The 20,144-nt window shown below is 39.4% G+C and overlaps 1 protein-coding gene across 4 annotated transcripts in view; it reads left to right on the forward strand.

Moving 5' to 3' along the window:
* SPAG16 (sperm associated antigen 16) overlaps positions 1-20,144 on the forward strand; it is a 398,441-nt gene that overhangs the window by 197,971 nt on the left and 180,326 nt on the right. For 3 of the 4 annotated variants that reach the window (XM_048058307.2, XM_048058308.2, XM_013178764.3), the window contains exon 11: positions 15,576-15,719. The exons of the other annotated variant lie outside the window; for it this stretch is intronic. In XM_048058307.2, the coding sequence (XP_047914264.2) occupies positions 15,576-15,719 (144 nt within the window). The remainder of the gene's footprint in view (positions 1-15,575; positions 15,720-20,144) is intronic. 4 annotated transcript variants of the gene reach the window in all.

The following is a 20,144-nucleotide window of genomic DNA, read 5'->3' on the forward strand; positions in this document are numbered from 1 at the left end:
TAGAAAATTATAAAGCTGTGCTATTACGTGCCCATGTACACACATAACATCTGATTTACTTATTATTTTTAAGGGAGATTTTAGGTGTGGTTTAACAGACTGAAATATTTTGGTACGGCTACCTTTCGTGTCTTCTTACTATTAAAGCCTTAACGGCTTGAATACATTTATTTGTACAGGTTGCAGGGGTAACATAAACTAGACCAGATATATTTCAGGAGCTTTAAAAACAGTTTAAAGTAGATGTTTCTATAAATCCCTATTTTATTACTGTAAGTGCAGTTAGCTCGTGGAATAGGACACAGGGTATTGTTCCCTTTTGCACTGCTGCTAGTTACACACAGCCCAGCAGTGGCATTTACAGAGGGAGGGTCAGGCACATTAAGTAGCTGTTTGCACAGTGCTACATGCTGAAATAGTGAGTCAGTCCAAATTCCCTTGAACTTTAATGGTATTTTTTTCTTTTAAGCAATTGTCTGTAGAAGTCTTGTTGAAAGAACACAGGATTTTTGTTGACTTCGTTAGTTTTGGGATCTGGCAGCGGGGATTTAAGCACAAACACTGCAGAAGTCTGCCCATGTTAGGTGTAAAGCGCTGTAACGTATTGGTGTGTAAGGAGCTCAGCAGGAAAATGTTCAAAGCCACGCGTGATAGCATGGTCCTGTCACTCCTCTCTTTGAAAGCATGCTTCTCACTGACCATTGATGGAGGAAAAAAATTGATTTGTTGGAACTGATCTGGGAACAACCCCATTTCAGGATAGACACTGCTTATTAAAGGCCGTGATGCAAGGCAGACGTCCCATTTCTGTAGAGGTATGGCTCTGTGGTACAGACCACTACTATAATCACTTATTTTTTCAAGGTACACGAGGAATTTTGCAACGCTGGGCACTGGACTTGCTGTGGATGCTCCTTTTGATGTTTTTGGTGTGGAGTGGGGAAAAAGCAGTTCAGCATCTCTCCTGCTGGCATGATGAACCTCCCCTATACATAAACTGCTCTGCTGTGCATCGCACAATAGTGACAGGCCACATGGGAGGGAGCAGTGTGCCTGTCACCTTTACTTGATGAGCTGAACTTGAGTATTGGTGTAGCTCACTTACTCACTGGCACTCTACTTCCAGCTCTCTGTAGCCGTTGTAGGAGATTTTCTGTCTGCGCAGGGGCTGTTTCAAGATAGAGACTTCAAGCTTTTCATGTTCAGATTGCTCCCTTTTGTACTCCATGTGGTAGGGGAACTGATGAGGCTCCTCTTAGATGACCATAGCTTTATATATAGTGGCTTCAGTAAAATTTATCACTTTTATTTTTGATGCTTTTGTCCAGTGGATATTATTTAAAAAACAGAACAAAACAAAAGAAAAATAGCAACAAACACCCCAAAAACGTGAAGGATTTTTAATCCTTTTCATTTAAGAAAATGAACCGATGTTAAAATCAAAGTCGATATGACTTGAAGTATTCTGCCAAATCAGAGCAATTACTGGTAAGATTAATAGTCCATATAACTTCTGAATAAATCATGATTTAAATTCTTATGTTTCTATGTTTTTAACATTAGAGCAGAACTTTTTGCAATCTTTAAGTAATCTACGTTAAAGTACTTACATAAGAAGTGTTATTACAATATGTTGCTGCGATGTATAAAACTAAACTTAATCCAAGATGTGCCTCATTAGTTTTCTTACTATGTGGAGTAAAAAAAAAAAATTGTCAGCGTTAGTCTTTAAATAGCATTTTGTACTTCTACTATTACCATACTAATGTTTTTTTTTTTTTTTCCTGTGACAAATAGACTACAGAGCTCTCTTGCACCCTATGTTCCCTAGCAGTTGTTAAATAATATTGAAGTTGCAATAGGCAGGAGGTGGCATCTATCTGCAGTATATATACTGATCAAAGGTAAAGGATATTATGGGGATGTTAAGATTAGATTGTGTTACAGACCTAGATACATATCATACTTGATCAGCTGATCAAGAAATGGCTTTGTTTAAGTCTCTTGATTTTAGTTAGTACAAAAGGATTATTTTTAGTTTACAAAATTTTCTGATATTTTGAGTTTGGAGGAACTGGGGTCTGTACTTCAGAAAACTTGCATCCTTGTTCTGGAAATATTATACAGACGTCACTCATAGGTACTGCTGAAAAATACAGAGGCTCATCAATAATTGAACGGGCAATCAATGATTATCCTAATATTTCTCCCAGAAGGATTCTCTGAAGCAGCTGTTGGCAGTATTTCTCTTGTAGCATGCCAGATCCTGTTCACTAAATAGCCAATTTCTTGGTAAAAATATGCAGCAATGCAGATGTGCTTTACCCTTGAAAGGAACCTATTCTTTGTGGTTGGGCTTCATACCTTTGCTTCATCAGCAGCAAGTCTTGCAACTACATACATGAGATTCTTCCAAATGATGGGCAAGATGTGGTGCCCTTTATTTCTCTCAGGCGTCACTGTTCTTTTACAGAATAGATGGCATAATAATAACGTTTTCCTATAGGTCTTGTCTTGTGTCAAGAATAAATAGAAAAATCTCCTCATTCATAGTCCTGTGGCATCTTAATGATACACTACCCTTTACGTGTGTAAATAACTTGAGAAAAATTTCCTTTTTTTTTTTTTTTGTAGTGTTTGGCCAGATTCTAGGAGGTCCTTAGCTCTCTGCAGGCTAGCTTTTGTCTGAAACAAGAGATTAGGAATCTATTTTTCTCTCTCATAAACTGGTGCGTGATGCATGTGCAGTGGAACACCACATGGTGATGGCAAAATGAAATTGACGTGTTCTTAGCTCTTCTAAGACTCAGACATATGATACTAAACACTTTAAAAAGAAAAAAAAGGGTCTTTTTGTACATTGACTCATAAACGGACTCTATGTTTCTTTCCATTGATGACTTGGAGTCTCACAGCAATATGACAGGCAACTTTCTTCCTCTTTTTCCTGCTCCGGAAGCAGGACTACATCATGTACTTCAGAAGTACAAATTCTTTCCTTTTCATTAACGAGTGCTGAAGAAAGCAGCGGTGGTCTTTTGAGACTGATCTTTATCTTTCATTATAGCCCAGTTTGAAGTGAATCGAAAGCCATTCGGAAGCAGGATAAATGCCGACCCTAAAGGTAAGTATTGCTATAAAATTGCAGTTCTTGAAAATAAGTAATCATTTTAGTTATCTGTATGTTTTTAGCCTTCCAGCACAGTTTACATAAACACTGTCTTTGCAGGAGTCTTGCTTTTGAATGTTAACCACAGACAACAGGAGCTAGCTAAATGGTTACCTGGAGGATTAGTAAGTGTTGTTGATAGTGTGTGATACACTGTGTTAGGGAGGTTACCTCTAGCAGCTTAGTAGGCTGACTTCCTGGCACAGCAGATTTAGGTTGTTAAGACTGTCATAAGATTTAGAACCAGTTCTGAGCATACAGCTGGGGTCTGCGAATAGTAGCAGATAGTAAGAATGCTAAGAAAGGTGAAAAATTGTCATCTGGTATCCCGTCATTTTCATTTGGATATGACTTGAGAAAAGGCATTTTATTCTGAATGTGCTTTAAATTGAAGAGTTCTGTCTTTCACAGCTCTGAATACTCGGTTTGTTTTTGTAGATGTCAGTCTTGAAAAGAATCATGTTTTTAACAGTATGAAGATATCTTTCATGTAACTCCCTCATTAATAAGTGATACGTTGTGACCCGCCTATATGGCTCCTATATATATATCAGAGACACTCATGCTTACCAGCAATAATTTTTACATATATATATATATATATATACAGATTTATATGACTTTGAGCTCTTCCATCAACCTTCTTTAATGCATCTTTTAAATGTAAGAATTTACAGGGTCTGATAGGCAGGTTTTTGCCTCTAGAGAGATGAAGAGAAGGAAGCAGCAATCAGGAGACTCAGCCACAAAGATTTATTATTTAATACGTGGTCAACATTCATCACATGAAATATTTTCAGGTCTCCATCAAAATGAAAATGTTGCACTTGTTACTATAAGATTAGAATAATATTATAAATGGAATTTGGCTGGGACAAAGGTGGGAAAGCAGCCATGCATCTTGTCATGCTGGGGAGGGCAGCATGACATTGTGTCAGCAATCAGGAAGTTTCTAGACTGCATTGATGATAATTTCCTAAATCAAATGCTAGGAAGACCAACCAGGGGTTACACTTTAATTGGTCAGCTGCTTGCCAACTCGGTTGGTGAATGGGACTGCAAACAACAGCCTGGGCCACAGTGACTGTGAGTCAAGTGAAGTCAGGATCCAGAAGAAGGCTGGAAAGGAGAGCAACTGTTAGGACTCTGGACTTTGTGAAAGCATTCTTGGGCTTGGTTAGGTAACTGTTGGGCAGAATCTCTTGGGACACTGCCACTGCTGGCAGATTTTGGGGATTACGCAGAGCAAGCCATTCTTTTGTGAATGGTACGGCAGCAGAAGGGCTCTTTGGCTATGCCTGGACCTTCTTAATTAACTGAATTGCAGACAGAGAGGATATGAGAAGTAGGAACATTGACAGGTAATGAAGAAGTGTAAAAGCATTTTCCAAGGACTCTGACAAAATCAAGAAAGCCAACCCTAGCTAAAAAAGCTAGGGGTCTCAAGAGTAATGACTTTACTAGTACAAAAAATAAAAAAAAAGTTCAGAAAGAATTGGAGTGCACTGTTGAAAGCAAAAGGCAGCCCAGTGACAGGTGATAGGATGAAGACTCAAAGCTTTTTTTCTTCAGTCTTCACAGGGAAAGTCTACTCCAGGGGCCTGTGCATACCATCATGGGTTAGGAAGGAGAGGAATAGCCAACAGTGGGAGAGATACAGGTTAGGTGCTACTTAGAACAGTAGCATTTTCTACATTTTTTTAATCACTGCACTACATTTTTCCTTCACCCAGTTTGGGACACCCCTCCACTACCACCACTACAAATAAATAGAAGAAAAGTAGGAGCAAGAATCCTGGTAAGGCAATGTTTTGGGTTTATTCCTGAGGTAGAGTGTATCAACAAGCCAGGCGTTACAATAGTCTTGATTGTGGTTGCCTTCCGTGTGTTACATTCTGGTCACCAGAATATGATTTGAATCCTGCCCACTTACATGGAACATGCATATTCCATTCCATGTCTTCAGATATATATTGCACTGAAGAACAGTAGATAGTAAAGACATCGGATCATCTGACTCATTTTTGGATGTTATAGGGCTGGGTAAATGTGAAATAGATGAACGTATTTTTCTCTTTAAAAAAAAATCATTTACTCACAGCACTTGAAATATTTCTTTAGTTTTTTTAGTTGGTTGGTTTTCTTTTGTGTGTGCATGTCCCAAAATGAACAAGTCTCTTATTTCTTCTATCCCAAATTCTATTTCCCTGTGCATGTGGGAACTCGAAGGGAATCCTGAGTCTTTCTAGTTCTCCTAAACAAATGTGGATCTGTGTCTTTTTCGGTTGCTTTCCAGTAATGAAGAGCTTTTCTTTCTGCCTTCTCCCTTGTATTGTGCATGGACAGTGAATTTAAAATGGGGATGGAATTTAAATGGGGGATGTAAAAGGAGGAGGGGCATTTGGCAAATACTGCATACCAAATATTCTAGAAATTACATGGTGCTAAAAGCTTTGCTCAGTAGGGTAAATTTTTCTGTAAGTGATGGTACATAATTTCATAGCAAACCCACCAGTCGCAAACAAAAGTATCTATTGATTCTCCTAAAACAGAATTTCTTTGTTCAAGTCTTGCAAAACATTTCAGGAATTCTTAACCTCACTTAATACCTTCTGTAAAGGTTAATCCATAGAAGTTTTATGGAACGATACAGTATTGTCAATCAGTCAGTAAGTCTAGAGTTCTTTAAGTCTTTGCTGTGGGTATTCTCTCTTTGATAGAGCAAACAGTGTTACATGCAGCTGAAGAATGAAGCTGACTAGATTCTCAAGTTACACAAGAAAAAATAATTTACTCTTGCCACAATTCAGGAAGACAAATTATGACTTTTTTTTTTTTGCACTTAAGGTTTTAAAACATGTATTCTGTGCCTTTCCAATGGATAAGTTTTAGTACAAACCAATGGAATGGAATGGGTACAAGAACTTCTTCATTGAACTCCACAGTCTGTTTCATTTTGAGAATTTGCTTAGGAAATCAGTTCTGTTCAGCATTTTCATTAGCAATGAGGGTGATGGAATACAGAATAGCTTATAAAATATGCAGATGACACCAAGCTGTGAGGGGTTGCAAATACCTTTCTGCATCAGATCAGAATTCAGAATGAACTTGGCAAATTGGAGAGATGGTCTGAAATCAGCAAGATGGAACTCAATAAAATGAAGTGCCATATGATAAGTTTAGGAAAAAGAATTCACATACACAAAAAACAGGGAATATCTGTCAAGAGAAAACGGGTGACAAAGCCTACAACGTATTTCTTTTGCAAACTGGGAGATGTAATTATGGAATGTGTGAAAAGGGATGAGCTGTCTTCATTGTTGGGTGATTATGCCACATTAGGTTTAGTGAAGTCTCAGTTGACATATTGTGTCCATGTTTGGTCATGGCTTTCAAGAAAGTTTAGAAAATTGGATGAGTTAGAGAATTGAGTTTGCTTAATTTAAGATGTTAGTAACAACCATCTGATATATGAAGATTTAAAGAAAATAGAAATTGTTCTCCATATTCATGAGAGAAGAATAAAGGGGAATCCATGTAATTGCATTCAGAGAGATGAGCACTGCATTTGAGGAAACACTTTTTAAAATATCTCCTCCCTAAAACACCTAGACATGATGTAGAACCTCTCTTTCAAGAATTTATACAAATGTACCTTGGGTGAGTCTATGCAATCTGTCCGTAGTACAAGGTCAACTAGATGTTGCCTTTCAGCTTATGTTTCTTTAATTCTGCTCAGGAGATCAGAGTAAAAGAAGTAGTTTTAAAAACTTTTCTCTTGAAATGTGATGGAAAAGTTGAATGGCCTCCTTCAGTAGGAAAAATGGTGCAGCAGTTGGGGCAGACAAGCTAGGTGGCAGAGCTCTGCAGTCCACCAAGGGTCTGCAGCCTCCAGCTTTTGGGGATCCTGAGACTAGAGAATTACCGTGATCCTCTCCGAGCCTCAAATCCGTTTCTTTCTCATACATATTTACATATTGTCAGAGCAAGTGTGTGATTTTTATTTATCAAATCTGCTTCTTAGTGCTGGATGCCACTACAGTCCTAACTATGAAGACACTATTTATTTATGCAACTCTTTCCAGAAGAGTTTCCATTAATCCTGTTGATGGAAGCATTCTTCAGCATTACGGTACTGAAATAGAGCACAGAGCGTACCCTTCCCTGCCCTGAAATGTGAGAAGGAAACACAGGAGGAAAGTGACCTTGAAAAGTTAATGCATTAGTTTCTTATTAATTTAGAAATGTGAGTTGACAGTTTGATGCTCTAATTGCAAATTATATTTTTAAATATTTTCTTTTAGCAACCTTGATAATTTAACAAAATTTACCAACTGGCAAGTTTCAAGTAGTATTCATTCCAAACTCTTATATACCACAACACTGCTCCTAATCATCTGTGAAAAAGCTGCCATGCAACAGAAGACTGGGAATTGCTAACAATAATGATGAAAACTAATTCAAACGATGCCACAGATAGAAGCTTTTGCAAAAGCAATCTGCATCTTTTCAAGTTGGTCAAGCTAAAATTGCCTTTTAGAAAAGCAGTTTGTCTTTCATTACAAAGGAAGACAAGCTATTATCTCTGTACCCCACCAAGTGCCTAATGCACAGGTCAAAAAATAGGCAAGAATTATGCATTGAGTTAGGGAAAGTTTTACACAAGTTTGCCTATGTTGCGAAGGGAGGACTTTCCCTTTGCTTTCTAGGTGTGTGATGTGGTTCGTTGTCACAGGTGCGGTGTAAAAATATATAAGCTCTTTCTTGGCCAGGGTTGGCACATGGTCTAACCCTGGTTATCTATAGCCTCTTCCCAGCTGCACTAGAGATTCGTCCTGCGAGCTGCCATCTCTTTCAGAATTGGCTTCAAGACTGTGCAGGTCTAGGTTAATCTGGTTTCAATGCTATTTTGAATACTGTAATTTTATACTTATATGGGACTGCCTTTCCCTAAAATAAGGTAATTCAGTGTATTTCATAAAGGAAGGGGTCATAAAAGAGCAGTTACATGCTGGACAGTATGAATCACAGTATAAATCATTCCTGGCGAAGAACTACAGCTTATACTCCAGAGTGAAGGCATTAGGCAAGGACGTCAATATTTTAACATTTTTATTGCATCTACTTTTTTGTTGCTGCTCTCATTCTCTCTTTTTCTTTTGGCTTAATTACTTTTCCTTAAAGTATGCCAGGTACCTGGTAAGTTGACTCAGCTTGGAAAATTGATTCAGGTGAATAAGAAATGAGAGCTTGTGAACTCATGGAGTGACTCATGGATTAGTTGGCTGTTTTTTTTTTTTTTTTTTAAAGCACCCAGTCTTGCAGACTACCCCCAAACTATTTGATCTATGGCCAGTGTGCCATTTCCAGCTTTGTCATCATCTGAACAATAAGACAATAGAAATAATAATAAAACAACAACAGAACACAACAACAACAAAGAGATTCTGCACTCTGAAAATAAACAGCAGCTTTCTCTGTGGAGTAAGGTGGGGATCTCTCAGTTGCCTGCTGCTTTGGTTTAAGGCAGGTTAGAAATACACTGTTTCTGTAGTGTGTAACAGCTGACATTGTAGAATAAGTGATTTTTTTTGGCCAGCAGTAATTATCTGCAACCTTGTAAGCAAAAGGAAGAAATGAGTAAGTAAAGATTTTCTAAGAAGTGATTTAGATTCATGCCAGTTGTTATTTACGAGCATTCTAGATAAAAGGCTTAACATTGGGTTGCTGAGGTTTGCAGTAAATGAGTATGTAACAATATAAACAATTTACATGTTATCATATAGGTTCTAGGAAAATCCTCTTTCTCTGACCTGATTAAGGACTCTATCTTGAAAAGGATTATTTATGTTTTTAAGTTAATATGCTGTGAAATCATCAGGACTCCTGGCAGTGCATAATTCAAGAATGTGCATATATCTTCAAAGGACTGAGACCTAAATAAAACACATGCAAATCAACACGATAGTTTTGAATTTTCCTAAGATGTGATGTAAGGCTAAGCTTTCTTGTTAAGAAGAAAATGATTTTAGAGTGGCCCAGCATGTCCATAGTCAGATCTAACGCAACAAAACCTACATAGGTTACAAATACTCAGAGAGCTAATACAAATTAGTGGGTTTTGATAATTGCACACACAGTGGATAAAGTGATCAAACTCAGGACATCACAAAATAGTCTCCATCGATTGATCACTGTAGCTGCGTCTGAATCTAAGAGTGATAGTGATGTGTTCAGTACAATTATTTATGGAGGCATTGCATGCTGTGTGGAGTGTTCACTTTTTGAAGTTGTTTTTTGTTCAAAGCAGAGCTGGTTTGTCCAAGTTAGAAAGTGCGTGAATTTATGCTTCACAGGAACAAATATTTTTGCAGCTAAGATTGAAGATTTTATGTGCATGGTGAATAGAATAAGTAAATTAGATAGCATTTTAAATTCAGTCTTTTAGCCTTTTTAGAGATACAGATCAAAGTTGCTGGATGGCTGTTTTCTAAGTACTGTCTCAGGTGTATGAAGAGTTGCTGGGCAGTATAGAAGGTTAGTGTTAGATATGGTCAGATCCCACCAAGTTTTCTTCTTCCCAAATCCTGAGTCATAGGAACTTGGGAAGCAGCCAGGATCTTTACTAGACGGGAATGAGATTTTTAAGCGTGGCTGTGTGAGATGTGCCACTGACTTCCAGGCTAGTATTTACATAAATGAAACATGTGCTATGGGTATATTCCCCTACTTATGTTCTCTGTATGGTTTGTGCTTTATCCTTTGTTGTTGTTGTTGTTGTTATTTTTCTCTTTTGCATCCTCCCCTCTTCCATTTGATCGTGAAGAGGCATATTTTAAGACCTCAGGCAGAAATGCAGAGCTTTTCAGTTATGCCACCTTTGCATAATAAACTCCTGAATTAAATGTCATGGTTATAATTATTGCTCAAGTATGCTGGCAGGTGAGACCAGGTGACTCAAGCCAAGATGAAAAGGTGGTAGAAATAATGCTATTAGTGAGATGTGGTTCAGAGAAGACACATTAGGGTCAAGTGTAACTGGCCTAATGATTGATCTGGATTTTGTGGAGTGTCTGGTGGTGTAACCCTGACAAAGGGCCAGATGCCTGCCCAGCTGCTCCTCGATTGCTCAGCTGGGCAGGAGGAAAAAATAGGCTGAAAAACCTTAAATGTGATGAAGACAGGGAGGGCCCAACCTCATCCCCCTGCCCAGCAGCCCCTTGTGCTGTCCTGCAGGCAGAGGACGTGGTCAGGACTTGGCGGTTCCTCCCGCTCCCCCTGCTCTCCACAGGCCGCCATTCCTGTCAGGAACAATCCTCTGGTGTAGGCTCTCTACAGGCCAGCACTCGCCTTTTACAGCCTGGACAAATCTGACATCAGGGGCCAGATTTTGACAAGATCTCGACCGGGAGAGCTGTTTTTGGTGTTTTCCACTAGCTCCTCCCCACCATTATGTAGATAAAGAGTGACAAAAGGTGTGCTGAAAGGCCTTTGAGAAAGGGATCAACTGTGTCCCTTTTCCTGTTACTCCCTCTTCACAGCGTTCATAAAGGGACAGAAAATGACTGCCAGCTGTGGCCTTTCGTTCTTTTGTGAGGTAATAACTAGCCTTTCTAATGATTTTAAACTCTTGTGTGGTGTTCTACCTCTTTATTTGTCATAACTTTTAGAGATAGCCCGTGGTTACAGTGAGATCCTCAGTGAGACAGGAGAGGTGAGGGAGCCTCATCTGAGGATCCTCCTCATGTAGTAGTGCCACATGGGGCATAATCACATCCCTGTGTATGTGTGTTTTGTTTTTTCTCCCTTAAAAGCTGTTGTTAATGGAGGAGGTAGAAAAATGCAATGCAGTTACATGGTGCAGTCTGCACATCTGTGTTCATAACAGATGGGTTTACTTTTAGGTTTCAGTGTTAGCTAGGTTCTAGCAAAATGGAGACTAAAATCATATTTCAGCTTTTACAAATTCTTTAGATTTTAGGACATAATCCAGCAATATAATTGAGTATATGCATATGAGCAGTGTCTCTGATTGCAGTAAGACAGTTCCTAATATTTAGGTACATGCTCATTTGCTCTGAGACCTTAATGAATAACCCTCCTCTCCAATTCAGTGCCTGTGATATTCCTCATTTCAAAGTCTGCTCTGCTTTTCTATTCCAACATGCCTAGAAAGCTTAATGTTGGAGGAAGAAATATCTACAGTTTCCTAAGTTTCCATTACAAGACTGACTTGTCTGCCATTTATAACTTCACCAGTGTTACTACTCAGACTGAAATTTTCTGTGCTAGCTACCTCAGTAGGGCTGAACGTCTGTGTAAGAAAGCATTAGCTAAAATGTTTCTGAGACCAGGAATTTTATTTATTTATTTATTTATTTATAATCTTGGAGCTCTACTGTTCTCACATTTTGGAGAAGGAGATGTTGCGGAAGAGCTTTCTGGTATGAAAGCAGCTATTGGCATTACCAGCAATCATTTTTGCCAGAATCTGGGAATGCAATAAATTTGATCAAATCATGAGGTTCTAAAAATTCCTTAGTGCAAGTGATATTCTGTGCAATGCCGTATTAGAATTTGGCAGCTAATTGATGTCTATATTGAGGACACACTTTCCTGTATAACTCCTATACATGAAACCATAGAAAAATGGATTTTGTCCTTATTTTTTCTACAGAGCAATTGGGTGAGGCTATGTAAGTCACTGAAGAGTATTAAGTTAGTCATTCATTTTACACTCTTCATTCTCAGAGTGCCTGATTTTGAGACCATTGGGATTAGGTTTAAAGTTCTGGACTTCTGCTACTCCTGCAGTTGCTGGAGACCACTAGGAAGCTACTGCACTAAGAAGGCTGAATATTTAGTATATTTTTATATATATATATAAAGATTTTCTAGCCCCTAAAATTATTTTGAAATAATAGTTCTTTTTTTCTTTTTTTTTTTAGACCTTAGTGTCCTGCGTCTGTGCAATTGAGGTTAACTGCTGTTATTTCTTAGGAGTGGTTTGTGGTTTGAGTAGACGCTTTCATTGTGTTGATGATAGCCTTTCTTCACATAGTAGCACTGCTTTGTGCATTGAACAAACTGGGGCTCAGTAGGAACACTGCTGTTGTAGGAATTGAAGGGAACTCCAGACACCAGCCAGCCTGTTCTGCCTGGGTAATATGAGGTGGGTGTTTTGAGAGCTTTAGGAACGGGCTAATGATGGCGCTCTGTTCCTGTGCTGCAGAACCCTTACTGCCAGAAAGCTTTCCTTCACATCTAGCTGAAATCTCCCCTGCCTCAGTGCAACGTAGTTAGTGTTTGTATTAAAACAAATGCACATTTAAGGTTACACAGACAGCTTCGTATTTAACACTTTTTATCCTGAAGGTCAATTTTATACGTATGTAGCGATCCAATGTAGTACATGCTGAGACTGACAGTATTTTGCATCTGAAGATACCATATTTTTGTTTATGGTTCAGTCAAAATAAATTAGAATAATCAATGATTGTTTTGAAAGCAAATTACTGGGAGCACTATATATCTACCAGGGCAAGTGCTGAAGAGATGAGAATGGCTTATAATGCCAGAATGAGTTGTATAAACACGGGTATTTATATACTCAACAGCAGCAAATCTTTGGGAGTTGTTTTTTTCTTGGCTGAGTCTTCTCTGATCCCACTTCCATCCCTGAGGAGGAGAAAACTGATGCTTCTATCACACATGTTCTGTTATTGATTTTCATTCCAATCTACCCAAAGTCTTCTGTGCTGGAAATAATTAGACCCTGTGAGCAGAGATGAAGCAAAAATCTATACAATGCTGGATTGCCAGAAATGAAGACAAGGGTGCCTAATTAATGTTGCGTATAGAAGTCTCTTTGGATGAATGGGTTTCCCTTTCTCAGAAGCAGCTCAGCAGTGGTTATGTCACAAGCTTGCTGTTAATTAGTGTTCAGCGTGTGCCTGTAAAAATGGCATGGAGGAATAAAATGTTGTACAGCAACATTTTACAAGAGCTCTGCAATTAAAAGAGAATTCTCTGAATGTATTCTTGTGGGCTTCGTTCTGATGGCAAAAACGTTTCTTCCATATGAAATATACTTTATGGATTGTCTCTAAGCTTTCTAGAAACCTCTTGTCACCAAGGAAGTTCAGACATCTCGAAAGCTGGTCTGGAAATATGTTGGGAGGGTTAAGGACAGGAAAAATGTTCCTAGGAGGTGAGGCAGCTGCAGCCATGCCGGCAGATGAGGACTATCCAGAAAGCAAGTCAGACTCTGGAGGAAGCTGGCAGATCTACTTTTCTTTGAATCTAGAGTGAGAGGTTATGTGGACTGAAAGTGATTTTATTCAAGTTGTGTAGCACGTCTTTGGGAAACGTGAAAGCAAGTATTTTAGACTGTAAGAGGGAGAACTGACAAAGTCTTCAGACCAAGCATGCACTCAAATATCAGCAGAAATATCTGAAGGGAAGAACTGGAGGTTCAGAGATGGAGCTTTTGAGATCTCAAGTATCTGAAACAGCTTAAGAGAAAAACTTAAGCAGATGGATCTGATGCTGGTGCACTGCTGTGTGCATACCAGTGAGGAAGGTACTGCTTAACCCAGCCTGCCTTGATGCTCTAGAGGCTGAGGGAAGAGGGTGCGTAGCTGTGATGGGTTCATCTTTAGACTTATCCCACTCATTTGTCTGTAAAGCTGGATCCCCTTTTTGGCACTCCTCCAAATAACAATGCAACCTGCCTATGTGTGCTGCAGAAAGCAGCAGTATTATATTGGGTTTTTGATGTTGTCAGAGGTTTCTGATAGCAGAGGGATTCTGGTGGAGTTGTTCTTGTCCAGCAATCTGCAGGTCACTGGCATGCCTTCTTTCAGCTTTTAATTCTCTCCTTCTATGCCTATTCCCTCCTTGCCCTCCTACATACGTGTTGTGGCCAGTCTAAGCAATACAGTTGCATCTCTGAATAATTTAAATAACAACATACCTTCCTTCTCTTTTCTCCCAGTAAATGCAAAGGAAGTTTCTCTTATTTAGTCCAAGACAGCAAACACGTTTTTCTTCTCACAGAAATTAGAGAATGCATAAAACCTGGGTTCCTTGGTTGAACAGATGAGTCCAACTGTTGAATCTGCAGGAATCTTCCCGGACTGTGCCTTAAACTGCAGGAACAGATGTGTTTTCTGATTAAAATCCAGTTGACATAAATATGTTTTTAGCATGAATTTGACATAGGGAAAGATGTTTTCCCCATATAGTAGAAGCTGCAGTTCTGGTTTAGGAATTTTATGAAATAATAAGAGTGTAGGAGAAAGCTGCTGTTAAAAATGAGATTTTTATAATAGAGTAGTTGTGTGCCTTTAATGACCTTTCTTTTCTTCCCATTTGGCTGCTTGGCATCTTCTCTCTCTACTCTGATTCTGTTTTAATGAGGGTTTTTCTCTGCAAACTGTCAGCTCTGATGCACAACTGAAATGGGTGCACACACGGGCTATGATTCCTCTCCCCTTCACTGCATTTTGATTCTGAACTCCAGATTAAGTCTATTTAAATAATCTGGTGACTTAAGTCAGCTCCTAGACACTTTTTGATGTTCTACAAATGGTAAAGCATTTCAATAATTTAAATCAAATAACCAAATCCATATGAAATAGGCACTTGTTATCTTTCCAACAGATTTATTTTCTTCCCTAGATCCATTTCAGGCTGTGCTGCAGTTGCCAAATCAAAAATAAAGTGAGTTTTCAGTATAGGGATGTGATAAGTGTGTGATTTCCATTATGTCCCAGTGTGCTATATAATACAAAATGAAAACATGTAACACGTTTTGAGTATAGAGTTGAAATGGATTTTCTGACCATAGCCTAGTCTCAGTGAATAGGTGCTAAAGTAATGGCAAAGACTGTAGCTACTGGGCTGTCATTATCATTTGAGTAATTTCCCAGTGGTAGAAGACTTCAGACCTATGGGCACAATGGAAAAAAAAACTGAATCCTTTTGTCCTTCTTCCCTTAAACCACCAGCAGCAGGCTGACGAGCCAATACTTTTTGAAGTTCTTTTGAGCGTGGGAAATAGTGGGTTCAGGCTGGCTGTGCTTGTTTGTGTGTTATCCTATTTCTTTTTTTTTTTTTTTTTTTTGTAAAAACATTCAAAGAAAGCTTTTAGAAATATATTTGGGTGTTTTAAGCAACTGGAACTTCAAGAGGATGTGAAAACATTTCTGGTTTCACAGATGTCAGTCACGTTTTGCTGTTTTCTTCAGTAGTAGCAGACACTCATCTGCATAGCATGTATTTTAAATTCTTATGAGGACAGAAAGTATTGCTGCTTGTTCGGTCCATCCAGAATCAGTCATCTTTGGATGCTGCAGAAATGAAACTGGTGCTGGATATAATTAGCCACTCTTTTGTCTTGTAGCCTGGCCATACATCCCCAAAAAGATGTTGTAGTCACCGGCAGCGATGACCGCCTCTGGAAAATGTGGGCTTTACCTGATGGGAACATCATCATGACAGGTGAAGGTCACACTGATTGGCTTTCGGGCTGCTGCTTCCATCCAAGGTTAGTGCAAACAGTCCCCTGAACTAGTGCTAATCCCTTCTGGGGAGTGCTTGTTTGCTCTTTCTTTGTTCACTGGCCTGCTCTGATGACTTTCTATTCTCAGTATAACCCTGCGCTCTCTGCTGAATTTCCAAACATGTAGATAAATGTTCCTCTGGCTTTCAGTGTGTTGACTTAAGATTGATTGCTTTTAGTATTTTGTATGTCTTAAACTTTGTCCACGTGCCAGTGCACGTAAAAAGGAGTAATAAGCTTTTTAGGTCTAGCTGTATTCATATTCTCCGTGTTCATGCACCATAACAAACACAACTCTGTTATTAATAACAAAGAAAAGCTGATTTCTTGTATCAAGCATTGCCATGTGACTAGATGTATTCAAGTTTATCTAGAGAATATGAGCTTTCCTCTTTTCTCTTTATACAGATTTGAGGCTGAATTAATAAACGAAAGTGAACATTGAAAATGAGAAGTAAATATTTAGGTTACAAGGGTCACAGAAATAGGCCAAATATAAAGTAGATTTCTTGGTCATTTTGATGAAAAATAGAATGCCATTTTACTGTAAGAAAAGATTTCTGTTTTTTAAGACTGAGCTTCTGTAGATTGAAATGATTTTGCCTCAAATTTGTGAGGCTGCAGTTGTAATAGAGCTCTTTACTGCTAATATAATAAAGGTCTGCTAGGCTACTCACCTGTGGTTCACTTATAAAAAGAGCGTTATTAAACCTCTAACCTTGTGTTTTTCTTGTATTTATTTTATAAATCTATGTTAGCTCTTTCCTTCACGAGAAGGAAAAGAACACTGTTTAATTTCATAGTTCTTCCTGATTTCTGATATTGTAATGAGTTAACAAACACGAGTTAACAAGCATGCGATGCTCTACACACAATAAAATCCCTCTGTTCAAAGCCTCAGGAACCCAGAATAGTGCTTTCTGGGACAGAACATCAGCACTGACTCTTTGCTTGCATCTTTTTTTCCTGTGAAACATAGGCTTTTTCTTAAGGCGCTAGTGCTTCACAATATTCTCTTTCTCACATGCATGTCCTCAGAAACAATTCCATATATTTGAAAGAAAAGACCAATATGTAACTTAGAAAATGGCATATAGTAGAGATGGGAAGAGGAGAGAAGGGAACTCTCAGTTTCTTGGTTTAAGACAGAAGGAATTTTTTCTCTTCCTGAGTTGCACCTCGGTAATAGAGGTTGCACCAAGTTTGTGACCATGCTGGGCATCCTAAGCATAACTTTCAGATAAACAAAATGCTGCCTTGCCTCTTACCTGTTATGAATATAAAATGTATCATAGGGAAAGAAAGGAAAATACAATTAGAAGAGCATGTTATCATTTATAAAGCTGCTGGGCATACTAATCAGATTTCGATAATGCATTGTTACCATGACACCCACTGACTCAGAGACTCGAAACTATTTTCTCATTAGTCTTTGACCAGAATACAGTCCTTTCAATAGGCTTTCCTATTTCTCATTCAATTATTGAAATTAAAATGAGTTGAGGTACATCATTATTCACTTGCAGTATAAATTGACTCCTGCTGGATGCTCTGGAGTGATTCAAAAGTAGTGCTTTTACAATATTGTCTTCAGTTACTGGAGAAAAAATATATATAATGCGACAGAATACATTTAATCATAATTTCTTCTACACCCCCCCCCCCCCCGTACATCAGGTATTCCAGAAGTGAAAATAATGAAATAGAAATGGAAAGTTTTCACAGATGTTTTCCACAATCAAATATAGATAGCCTCTAGTTTTATTTCTGATTTAAAAGGATGTTCAAAAGTTGAAAAGAAAAATATTTTTGTGGCTGGGCTCTTAAATTGTGATCCAGAAATCTGGATTAAACTCCTGCACTTCTACATTCTTTCCTTGATGCCCTATGTTAGCTCATTTCACCTCTTTTATTTTCTCTGTTTATAAAATCAGGTTTAGAGCAATCTCCATGTTGGTCTGAGAAATATTCTGTGTGCAGGCACACACACAATTAGGTCCATTTTCAGACCATCTTTGGAAAACATCAGAATAATTCACTTACTGAGATGGCGTGTGCTAATAACTTGAGGAGAAACAGATCTTGACCTATGATGTGAATTTAACTGGTGCTTCTGAACATACAAGGGACTTAAAAGTCCATTTTTACTCAAGCAAGTCCATATTTGCATTTTTACTCAAGCAAGGGTCTTCTCATGGTTATGTTTGTGGCACCACTGTAAATAAGGGTCAAGCTGAAGTCTGGTAGATGTGAAGGTCTGTCATCTTCAAGCTTTGGGTGCTGTTAGGTTCCTACATCCTTAGATTCTCCAAGAGCAGTGAGAGATTGTGGGTCGGTAGTAGGAACTTAGCTGTGTGCAATATGATAGGAAAGGTTTCTTTTAGGCTCTGCCCCTTACCCACAGATTAATAGGCAGCAGCTATGAGGATTTGCATTTGAATCCTTCCCAGTACTGATGTACAACAACGTCCTCTAGTGCAATGATGCCACAAAGTCTTAGGGGCAGAAGCCACTGAGTTTCTGGAAGGTTGTTGGGTTGGAGAGGTTGGATGAGTCTTATTTTGCCCCTCACTGACAAAGTGCTTCCCAGGCACTTACTGGGAAACATCATTCCATGCCAATTTTTCCTTAAGAAACGTTTTTTCCTTCACATATGAGCACAGTGGGTAGATGAGAGTCCATGATGTGCCGAAGCTCCCGAGTCTTGTGGGATCTGTGTGCTGGATCATTTTTTACAGTGTGCCCCCCTGCTCTTCGGTCTCCCACGAGTTCTCCTCGCATGGCAGCGGCTCCCAGGACACTAGATGAAGGGGAACAAACTAGCTCTGTGCATGCGAGGAGAGCAGAACACCTCAGCTGTGATGCTCTCTGCAGATCTGAGAGCAGAATTTTGCCTTGAGCTTTTTAAATGAAAGCCAGACTTCAAAGAGGTCCCATCATCTACAGAGTGCAGCAGCTGGATGGAGGGAGGAGAACAGCGCATCCTTTTTGAAGCTCAGGTGACAACTGGTCAGACTTCAAAAACAAACACTCTTTTTTACTCCAGTCTGGCTGCAGATAAACTAGCTGTTGCAAGAGCCTGTCACTGCTGAAAAATTTAGGAATGTTTTCCAGCTTAGCATTTATATGTATGAAGGAGTGAGGGAGCCTGAGTGACTGCTGTCCATGCAAGCTTCATGTCAGAAATCTGGGTAGCTGGAGAAGAGCTGTGCAGTCTGCCTGTGGATAAGAGGTGGCCTGAATGAATGGAATAATAGACAAAATCTGCATCTTCTGAGAGTTTCCAAAATAAGCTGAGGACGTTCACACTGCATCTTTAAGAACCAGAGTCTACTTGCACTGAGGTATTTCAGGGCATGTGCTGGATTTATCCATCTTCATTAGTAACCTTTCTGGATGGCTAAAGAATAGCGGAGCTATTTGTTCATGTCCTGTAAAGTTCCAGCGAACAGCACAATCCTGTGCTCAGCACACATGCCAGTGTTAGTGTCCTTAATATAAGTATTTATCAGGTCAACTAATCTAAAATGTTTGTAGCCCTTTTCATGCAAACCTTCAAGTCTGTGGAATACAGTGAATTTCTGTCAGAGGGAGGCAGAATTCAGCAGGGAAGCTCTTCACAGGAAGGAGGGGTGGGCAGGATTTTGGGATAGCCTGGACCAGTTGTTCAGAGGTAACAGGCAGAGTCTGACACCGCTCATTGCTCACTGAGCCCCACTGGGCTTGTGCTTGGAGAAAGGAGGGAGATGTTGAGCAAAAATAAGGCTCAACAGCTTGGCAGAACTTCACAGTGGTCACACTTACGTTGCTTGAGAGCTGTAGTGCTTTGATAACCAAGGTGAATTACAATTAGGGGGCAGTCTCTATTTCCCCCCCCCCACCTCTACAGCTCTCGGCTGCCTGCGGAGTGAACTGGGGAGGAGGGCTCCTCAGTTCCTCCTCATCTTTTAATAATTCCGAAGGCTAGTCTTAGATTTATTTTAATGTCTGTAAAAATAAAAGGGTATTATCTATTAATCCCTTTTGTTAAAAGTACTGACTTTATTGGTTCTGTAGTTATTTGGTGAAAGCAGGGAGACCTCTAGGTGCAACAGGTGCTGCTAAAGGGATCTACAAGGTACTGTTACAAGCTAATGCATGTTCCTTAAATGCAGAAGCCTTTGTCTATATGTACGCTGTAACTGAAGGCTGGGTTTTGTGATTTGACCTTGCTGCTGGAAGCTCTTTCTAATCTACAGAGACCTTCACCTAATCCGTTTGGAGCTTCAAGAAATCTACCAACAGGGAGCTAACGGCAACATTTGGGGTCAGCGACTTCAGTGCTGCGTTTGGAGCCCTTCAGGCCGCTGCCCAGGCTGGATCAGCAGTTGCTGGCTACGGCAGCGCCATGCCTGCTAGCCCAGGCAGGCC

The sequence above is a fragment of the Anser cygnoides genome, chromosome 6 (genome assembly GCF_040182565.1).
Source record: "Anser cygnoides isolate HZ-2024a breed goose chromosome 6, Taihu_goose_T2T_genome, whole genome shotgun sequence".
Lineage (NCBI taxonomy): Eukaryota > Metazoa > Chordata > Aves > Anseriformes > Anatidae > Anser > Anser cygnoides.